Here is a 10,707-nt window from a genome sequence, read left to right as displayed (position 1 = left end):
AACCTTTGTTTTTGTTCATTTTGGTCTTAAGTTAACCATATGATTTTTACTTTGTCTATGTTGAAACAGGGCGTTGTTTTCATCACCTTTCCTTAATGAGTCACGATGTTGTCTTTTTCTTCTGTCAAAATCAATCGTTTCACCTATATATGTTTTATTACACTCTTGACAGGGAATTTCGTAAATGCATCCTTGTGTTTTGTCTACATTTTTAAGATTATTTATTAGGTACTTTTTTACAGTGTTTGTATTCTTATATACTGGGACAATGTTGCAAAATTTCAAATATTCGTTTTAAAGTCCAGGGTTTGTTTTGGTTTGTGGTAAGACTAAAACACTATTATTCTCCCTTGCCACATAATATATTCTACGTGCCTTAAAATGCGCCCTTTGAATAAAATTTGTACTGTAACCAAGTGTAGTGAAAACATTTTTGATATGATTGATTTCAGTATATAAAAATTCAACATCACAAAGTTTATACGCTCTCAAGAATATATTAGAAATAACACCTATTTTGGCATCGTCTGAATGGAAAGAAAAAGCATGGATATGTGACTCTGCATGGGTCGGTTTTCTATATACTGCATATTTAATCCTATTATCTTCTGAACGACATAATAAAGTGTCTAAGAAAGGTAACCTGTTATTATTCTCATTTTCTACTTTAAATTTGATACACTGGTGTAAATTATTCAGTTGAGTTAGTAAATCTTCAACATTAATAAAATCTGGAATCAAAGCAAAAATATCGTCAACATAGCGAAACCAAACAATTGGAAAGTTAAAAATGGTGGGTAAAACTTCAGTTTCAAAACATTCCATAAACAAATTTGCTAAAACGAGTGATAACGGCGAACCCATGGGCAAGCCGAAAATCTGTGAGTAAAATTTACTATTACATCCAAGGTGACACTGTTCAATACAAATATTTTTCAGATCAATAATTACATCACTAATACTGACTTAAGACTACACCCATCTCGCATTCCACTGACTGTCACGACAACAACTTCATGACTATCTAGTTTCAAAGTCCAGACATTGACGGACACCTGGGATCCCAGAATCTTGTCGAACCTATACGTCTATTGATTGCTGTGTCCTAATTTACCTTATGACACGATCTTTATTACCTTTTACTGTACCTCCATTCCTATTATCTTTCTTCCATCGTGCTATCAACCCTCTCCTAACAATTATTTGAATGTGCAACTGCTTTGAGATTTCTCCCCTGTCCTGTTACACCTTCCAACCCACCTACTCTCAATTTCCCTATCCAGCACTGAATGACCTCCTAGGTTCCAGCGCTTGGCCTTTGGCCTAAACTCTATATTACATTCTATTCCAATACCGTCAACTAATCTCCATCACCACCGGACATCTTCGTTTTTAGTTATTTTAGATTTTAATTAATTTACCATCAAAAATGATCTTGCATTACGCAAGCATAAATGCATTAAAAATCTCGCATAACTTTTCTTTGCTTCAACTGTCGCATTTTTCCGACAAAATCCTTCCTTGCAGCTTCATAGGTTTACTGCATATTTGAATACATGATTTTAAAATGCATATTATGGCCAGATTAACATAATGATCAACATTCTTCTGATAAGGTAGAAGAGGGCAAATGGCTTTTTGCCCACCAGCAGCGTTATCGTTTGGAAAAGACTCGTTGATAACGTCACGTTGATGAATCCTATAGGCTGACTGACTAACAAGGAAATGCATGATTCTTCCCGTACCTGACGAATATGGGACTATGAACTCGAAAATAACTGTTAATTCTGTTATGGATGCATTAAAAAAATTACCCTTAGACATAATCAACTTACATCACCATTGTACATATATATCGAATGCTTAAATTAACTTAGATTTGCTGCTTCATCAATTTATTGAGTTATAAGATACGTAATACAGGAAGCCTTGTATCATATTTCAATTGGCTGAAACCGTATTCAAGGACTTTAAAAACTTCACAATATTTGAAGAAAAGAATTGTGGCCAGTAAGGTAGCTACTTAGTTCCTTAAACCGATCACTTTGACAGTGTCAAACTGTAGAATTTCTTCCGTATCTGCAACAATCTGTAGACTTAGGTATCTTCCCTTAACACTCTTGGGAAAGGTATACATGAGGAATCCGTCTTCCTTTTTGTAAGGTCCTTTGAAGAAATTCAGGAGATCAAAAGAAGAGAAGTTTCCAGGCGTCTCCAAGCAGTTTCCCAGGCGAATCTGGAAGAAACGAACGCCTGTTACTTTTGAAGGCCACCATTAAAGCATTCAGACATTGAAAAGTGATCTTACCTTGTTTGTTTTTGAGGCCATCTCACTGAAGATTTAAGATGCAGTTCATAACATTTTCCTAAGAATTTGATAATAGAATTTATAGGAATATTTTTTGCCCTTTCATATTCATGGCTATTTTTTCCAAGTATGGAGTATCATCTTAGGATGACAATGTAACAAAGAAGAGAGTATTCATTTTGAAAGAGAACCTGGAAATAATGACCCGCAATAAACTCAAGCAATTTTTCTTTGAATACTAATTGAAATTACCAACGGCATTGTTATTTCCAGTCTAAAAAGAGAGAACGTCTTATCGTGGAAATAGTTAATCATTTCTAAATGTTTATAAATATAGATCAACACAACTGAACTAGGGAGTAACCGTTACAGATCTATAAGGAATTTTGGGATTTTCACTTGCTCGGGGAGTAAGTCTACAAACTACTTTGTTGTTGCTGTTGTTATTATCGTTGTTGTCCTTGTTGGGGCTAGGAAAGGTCTATGGAGGAGCCTAAAAAGGTCTGAGAAGGGTGTTTCGCATGAGTTAAAAATACAGGAATTTTGGCATACGATATTGATGATTTATTTATTAGAATCAAAATGTAAACAATCCAGAACAATATTTCTAATAAAATAAAGCGTATTTATTTTAATTATCCTGTGTGAAACAACGCGCTATTTGACCGTAGATTTGAGCACGCGCCCCAAATAAGCTGGAGTTCGGATCACGCCTTATAATGATTGTAATAACGAAGCCAAATACTATAAGGAATAGTTATAAAGTCTACCTGTTTGGATCAACATTGAAATAGGATTTTTTTTCATTCTTTCACACTTTAGGGCTGTTAAGGAATGTTAATGATAAATGTTCATAAATCTGAAAAATTTTAATTGTCTACCTCTTTGTTATAACTGTATACATATATTGCAGACATAATTTCAAACATTTATATTATTTGATAACGTACGGACGCAGCCTAACCTATATAGCTTTGCATATAATAGCGTATTTTTTTTTCTATTTGCGTGGGTATACGAACGCACACACATACACACACACTCAGACACAGCCGCAATATCTGCTAAAGGAAGTTACTAAAAAAACAATTACTTTTGCATTAGTGTGGTTAGATAATGTGTTATGAATGTTATTTGTTCCATGCACGATACGTCTGAAGACAAAAGTGATTTTATTATTAGTTCGATCATGGTATCTGTACAGCAGTGTCTCTTGTTCACACTAGCCATTTTATATATATGTTTATATATATATATATATATATATATATATATATATATATATAATATATATATATAATAATAATAATAAAAGGAGCCCATAAAAAACACCAAAATATAGAGAGAAAATTACTATATTTCAGAGACTGCTGTCTCTCTTCAGGTATATGAATGCATTTCATATACCTGAAGAGAGAGACAGCAGTCTCTGAAATATAGTACTTTTCTCTCTATATTTTGGTGTTTTTATGGTTCCTTTTATTAGATGGAATTCTGTTGTAACAGAAAATTTTACAAGTCATATATATATTCGTATTATATATATATATATATATATATATATATATATATATCTATATTATGTATGTATGTAATCATAAAGTTACAGATGTCATTTAATATCCAATTCACGCCACTTCAGGAGTATCCCAAATCACCGAAGAGGAATTTTTTAAGTGATAAATGGATTGATTGGTAGAGAAGTGTCTCGAACACCCGACACAGTGCCTTCCAATGACAACGACCCCAGTCGACGTTGGAAGGTACTACATAGTGTTCGACACTCCTCAGTACTGATCCTCTTATCATTCAATTAAAATTACCCCTTTAGTGATAATTCGAATTCCTTCAGGGATACTCCCGAAGTGGTGCAAATTGGATATTAAACAACATTTGTAGCTCAATGAGTGATAAATCTCGGTGAGATAGACAATGTCACATATATATATATATATACATATATATATATATATATGTATGATATATATATGATAAAATATATAGTATATATAATATATATATTATATATATATATATAAATATATATAATATTATATATAAATATATGATATATTATACATACTGACATATAACTGTTGCAACCGACTTAACTCGTTCCAGAGAGGACTTTGATCTTACCTCAAGGTCATGTAGCCTTTCTGAACAGCAATCTTGGCGACTGAGAATCAAGATATGGTAAAAGACTCGTTCCGATCCCAGATCGATCAGCCACCAAGGACGGATTTCTTTTACGGAATGGAATATCGTAGAGTTGCTGTCATCGACGGCCATCTCTGGAACCATAGTTCTGAAAATATACAAGAATTAACGAAGTTTCAAGTACTGACTACCGTTCTAAGACATTTTCCTCGTTTTGCATGTCATGGGGTGTCTTAGTTGAGAAATATTTATCTATTTTTCTTTAAACAACTATGCTAAGAATGGGAAAGTTCTTGACTTTCACGTAAGACTCTATTCTTTTGCCATCTTCAGTATTTACAACAACAGTTCTCTTATTTGTTCAGTTTTGTGGAATTTCATTTCTTTACGTATTCAGGACCCTGTTTTTTGTCTCCTAAGCGAGGAAAAGGACAGCAAACTGAATATTATTAGATACTGCAGTGTTTCTCCTCTAATGAACTTCCAAAAAGGCTCATGTAACATGTCATGAACAGTTCTTGATCTCCATTTTCACATGCAACCAATGAACCGATTTCCATCTCACGAAGACCTTTGCGTCCTTTCCTTTATCATTGCAAAACTTACTCCACCAAATTGATATAATTACTTCAAGACAAAACACAGACAACTGTAAGTTGAGAAGACTTACTTATAAATACTGTCCGAATCTGGGTTATAAATACTGCTCGAAGATGTGTTTTTGCCTTGAGCGATGTCATGAAGAAAATCCAAACTTGGCATTTCGAAGTTCGCTGGGAGATAACAAACATCGATTTGACTTTGTGAACACTGCCCCAACAATCCAAAATCTATGAGAGAAAGTAAGAGCATAATTTGTACACGATATGATAAATCACGTCAACACTACCTGTGACATATTTTCTTGAACCTATTTATAATATCAAGTTTTACTTGCTTTATTTGTTTTACTGAAAGAATTGTGGAAAACCTTCATTAAATGGACTGATTCATAACATTTATTTAATAGCAAACCCCCAGACTTATACCATTGTATCGTCTGCAACAAAGTTTCAATCGGAGTTTTTGTCACCAAAGCAATTTATTACTCCTATAAAAAATCATTCAAATCAATTCTGAGCTGCATCCATAGACTTTCGCTGGAGATACTTCTAACAAATTATTTTCCGACTTAGTCTCTGCTGATTTGAATGTTCAAGCCCTGCTGCTATCCCTTCACAAGGGAAGGCTGCATAATTGGCTTCTAAATGTTCTTCTACAGCTGAGGTGGCTGTTAGAAGTACTGGCATTAGACGGTAATTTAAACCCACTAACAAATGCACTTTATGGACAGGGACATTGTCCTCGAACAGGGGTCTCCGCGCTCTTTAGTATGAGGGCCACATTGTAGATACAGTGGATCCCCAGTATTTGTGTTCGCGGCAATCGCGGACTCACACATTCACGGATTTCTCTCTGGACCATGTCTAGCCATTGTTTGCAGGAAATTCGCATATTCGCAGTATTCTTCTATGAGAAATATCCACAAATTCCTGGTGTTTCTTTACAATTTCCTCATAAAAAATGTACTTTTTTGTGTTAAAACTATTAAAAAAAAAGTATAAACATTTTTAGTGGATTTTCTAGAGTTTTAACTAACAAAATAGGCAGTTTTAATCGTTTTTAAGGTGTTTTCATCTATTCGCGGATTCTAGGTATTCGCAGGAGGGGTCTGGTACGCGTCCCTGCAAATACAGTGGGGAATACTGTATTGCACATCACTGCAGGCCACAGAAAGAAATAAGAAGCATCAGTTTCATATATTTAATTATTGCAAACTAAAGTAAGTAAATGGAAGATATTCCAAATATAATTTGTTATCATTAAAGGAGGTAAACCAGAAATATACCTGCCTTAATTTTTTTCAACAACATTGATTTGAAGGATAGTTTGCTAGGAAACTGGGATTTATAATTATGGCTCCTGAATATTAGCTGAGGTGGTGGTAGTAGTAGTAGTAGTAGTATTTAGATTTAGGCAGACTTGTGCAGGAATGGGCTCTTGCTTATCAGCAGACCATAACTGATGATTGATACTCTGCATGCTTCACTGGAGCTACGACTCAGCTCAATTTTAACCACTGGGCCAGAAATGAAAAGAAGTAGTGGGAGAGAAAATGTTATAGCAGCAAGTTCCAGTAAGTAGGAGACCTAGACCTCTAGACTTAGAGCAACAGCACTCCAGCGCAACAGTTTTCTCTTCAGTTCATGTTATTTGATCAGTTCTAATGATAAGCACCTCAGTGGCCTGATCGGTAATGGTCTTGGCCTGCCACCAAATTGGCTATGAGTTAGATTCTGGGGCATTCCACCGAGTGGTTAGAGATTTGCATTTCTGGCGATAGAAGTTCACTCTCGACGTAGTTCAGAAGTCATGTAAAGCCGTTAGTCTCGTTGCTGAATAACCCCTGGTTCAATGCAACGTAAAAACACCAAACAAGCAAACAAGTTCTGATGATAACACTCCCCATAAATATCAATATCAATGAGTTTTGCGCGACACAAAAGAATTTATGGGTTTTGGAAGAGGCCATTTTCTTCTTAGGTATACTGGCTTTTACAACTTTCAAGCAAAGGTAGCCTACAGCTCTGATGTCGAGAAATTTTTCAATTGGCTTCGGATACTCCAGTTTAATAACTCACATTTGACTGGATTCTAAGGAGCTCCAGAGTCACTGGTTTAATTCAGTGTAAAATAAAGTTGCTAAAGACAAAGACACGAGAAAACAGAGACGAAATTCAACAAGATTAAGTAGCCTTATGAAATAGCTAATAAAGTTAAAGTCAAATAAATTCGTGATATAGTAATAAAGCTACTAAAGATATGGTAATAAAGTTACTAACGATTTCAAGCGAAAAAACAGAGAATAGAAAATTCAACAAGATTGACTCAACTCGTGATATAGCTAATAACACGAAAACTTATAAAACATCCAAGAATAGACAAATTGACAGACTGGGTCCAGTACCCCAGTTGCCACTGTATCAGAGAACCTTGTTTTGCAGACCTACCTGCATCAACCTTGTTTTTAAGAAGTTCCAGTTGCTCGTTGGTGACACACTCGTTTTTAATGGAGTTCAGTATCGTCTCTAATCCTGAAACAGAAGGAACATGTTTTTAAAATCTTCAAAAACCATAGAGGGTAGAATGCCATGACCAATGACGAAAAATGACTGAGCTTCAATGGAGTCAGACAAAAACAAAGGTATTCTGTTTGAGACCAAAGGCCAAGCACCCGGACCTATGAGGTCATTTGGCGTTGAATGGGAAATTACGACTAAAAAGGACTGAAAGGTTAACAGGAGGAAAACCTCAAAGAAGTTGCACTTTGAAACAATTGTTAGGAGAGGTTGGAAAGTAAGATGGAAGAAAGAGAATATGAACAGGGGTACAGTAGAAGGAATGAAAGGCATTCCAGCAAGGGACAGAAGGGACGCTGCAAAGAACCTTGGGTAATGCCTTAAGTGCCCCGAATGAGGTGCCCAGGCGCCACTAACGCGCTACAGTAGCCATGGTGTTGAAGCCTTGATACAGTCAAGTTCTTGAGAACATAATCATAATGCTGCTTTTCAATTTAAACCTAAAAAATTCCGAGTCAGTGATTGCTAAGCTACACATACTAAAGGAATTGAAGACACTCCGTTAATCAAGTCATGAAAAACATTAACAGACAAGAGGAATTGCTGGTCCCTCCAGTTACTCCATATCATTATGACTACTAATACTATCATGATCAATACTTAAATCACTTGTTATTCTTATCTGCTATGTTTTATATACCAAGACCAATAAAATACTTCTGATATCTTTCCAACCTTACATTCATGTTACTAGGTGTTTTTTTTTTTTTTCTGAGAACCTTGTTTTGCAGACCTACCTGCATCAAGTTTGCTGTTAAGAAGTTCCAGTTGTTCGTTGGTGACAGACTCGTGTTTAATGGAGTTCAGTATCGTCTCTAATCCTGAAACAGAAGCAACATGTTTTTAATTACTTCAAAAACCACAGAGGGTAGAATGCCATGACCAATGACACAAAAAATGACTGAGTTTCAATGGAGTCAGACATAAAGAAAGGTATTCTGATTAGATGTAGATGCCATTCACATTCATTCACGTATTGCTAGAAGTCCCTATTTGCTAATACACACTTCAGCATGTTTGCAATGATGCTGTGACATCAAACTAACCATATAAAAGACAATGTCATGTGATAATATATATATATATATATATATATATATATATATATATAATATATATGTGTGTGTGTGTGTGGTGTGTGTGTGTGTGTGTGTGTGTGTGTGTGTGTGTGTGTGTGAGTGTATAACTGAATCACGAAAGTTAGGAACGTGATAAATCCATGAATAAAGGTATATGCCACGAGGGAAAATAAACAACGAAGTATCCGCGAGATCTTTTGACGTTCAAACGTCCTTTACTTAGCATATGAACTGACATACATGAGGAAATGACAATACACGAAAGGTCGTATAACAGACAGATAGGGATTATAAAGATATTAGTACCTAGAATCTTACACACCTGGAAGATGATTTACCTTCCCAAACAAGCAAAAACATGGGTACAATTAAAAGTTTAAGACACAATCTGCTCAGACACAAGAACAAAACAATTAAAGGATTATTATAGGTGACAGCTATTCAGAACTTTGGTAAACAAAAAAATATTCACAATACATATCCATAATACATATTAAACATACATATACAACGAAGATATCTCTAAGGCAACTAATTTTTATTTAAGTCTGTAATTATATCTTTGAGGTCATTCTTAAACATGTTACAAATACAAGGGTCTAAATGAAACAGGCCACGGCTAATATTGAAATTACAATGAAAGTAAGTTGTATTAAAGCAGATTCTAAAAGATTTCGTGATAAGACATCTTTTGACCTTGCATTTACTGAACTACCAATCCAATTATTTGGTGGTTGTTTTCACTTAAATGAATGAATATTGCATTAGATGTTTGCCATGTTTTTACAGAATATTTATGCTGGCTTAACCTTACTTCTAAGCCCTTGCTCGACTGTCCGAGATAAAATGAGGGACAATCCATACATGGAATTTTATATATTATTTTGTTACTTTCTCTGGGGCCATTTTTTATTAACATTCCTTTTAGTGTGTTATTATAGGAAAAAACAAGGTTGACCTTAAAGGCTTTTAGCAATGATTTAATGGTTACAAATCCATTAAAATAAGGCAAACTGAAAATGTTCCTAGAATTTCCTTTCTCCGTGTTACTTACACTATAAAACTTTTTGTGGGCTTTATTATAACAAATATCTAATATATGTGAAGGATAACATAAATCTTTCCCTATTTTTCTTATGTATTCAATTTCTTGATCCAAATATTGGGGACTGACAATGCGCAATGCTCGTAAAAACATAGAAGAAAAAATTGATATATTGATGTTAAGATGGTGGCCTGAATAGAAATGAACATAAGTTTAGTTGTTGGTCGGTTTCCTATAAATACTAAATTTACATTGAAATGGTCCTCTATGTATCAAAACATCTAAGAAAGGGAGGCAATTGTCTTTTTCTAATTCTAGAGTAAACTTTATCGATGGTAACTGGTTGTTTAATTTAGAGAGTAAATCATTTACATCAATACCGACAGGCAGAACAGCTAAAATAACATCAACATATCTATACCACTTTACAGGAATATAAATGATATTAGGTAAGAGGCGATAAAGGGTTGCCCATTGCCATGCCAAATATTTGTTGATAAAATTCACCATTGAATATAAACTTACAATCACAAATGCACAACCTAGTGAGTGAAATAATGTGACTTATAGGTAGAGGTAATTCATGCTGAGTTAGTTCATTACTAAGATATTCTAAAATAGTCTATAGGGACTTTAGTAAAAAGAGAACATACATCAAAACTAACGAATCTATCAGTGGGGCAAAGAGTAATTTTGTTTAATTTATCAGCTAAATCTAGAGAATTATATATATGCGAATCGGAGATGGTTCCAAGTAACGGGGACAAGATCTTAGTGATGTATTTCGAAAGTTTATATGAAATTTAACCAACAGTACTGATAATAGGCCGCATAGGTTTATTTTCTTTGTGCGTTTTGACTAATCCGTACAGGTAAGGTAGCGAAGATTTGACTGACAATTTGCCTAGGAGTTCTGTTTTATCTTTAAGGATATTT

General features: G+C 34.6%; 1 protein-coding gene across 1 annotated transcript in view; it reads right to left on the bottom strand.

The window, feature by feature from the left end:
- Nucleotides 1-1,878: 1,878 nt before the first annotated feature.
- LOC135225412 (uncharacterized) overlaps nt 1,879-10,707 on the bottom strand; it is a 9,893-nt gene continuing 1,064 nt past the window's right edge. The window contains exons 2-6 of the mRNA XM_064264748.1: nt 8,385-8,468; nt 7,519-7,602; nt 5,139-5,298; nt 4,448-4,616; nt 1,879-2,236 (exon numbers count right to left, since the gene is read on the bottom strand). Coding sequence (XP_064120818.1) covers nt 2,024-2,236; nt 4,448-4,616; nt 5,139-5,298; nt 7,519-7,602; nt 8,385-8,468 — 710 coding nt within the window. The 3' untranslated portion in view covers nt 1,879-2,023. The remainder of the gene's footprint in view (nt 2,237-4,447; nt 4,617-5,138; nt 5,299-7,518; nt 7,603-8,384; nt 8,469-10,707) is intronic.

This window comes from Macrobrachium nipponense, chromosome 13, assembly GCF_015104395.2.
Source record: "Macrobrachium nipponense isolate FS-2020 chromosome 13, ASM1510439v2, whole genome shotgun sequence".
NCBI lineage: Eukaryota > Metazoa > Arthropoda > Malacostraca > Decapoda > Palaemonidae > Macrobrachium > Macrobrachium nipponense.
Note: the sequence above shows the minus strand (reverse complement) of the source record. Positions and strands in the feature narration are given on the sequence as shown.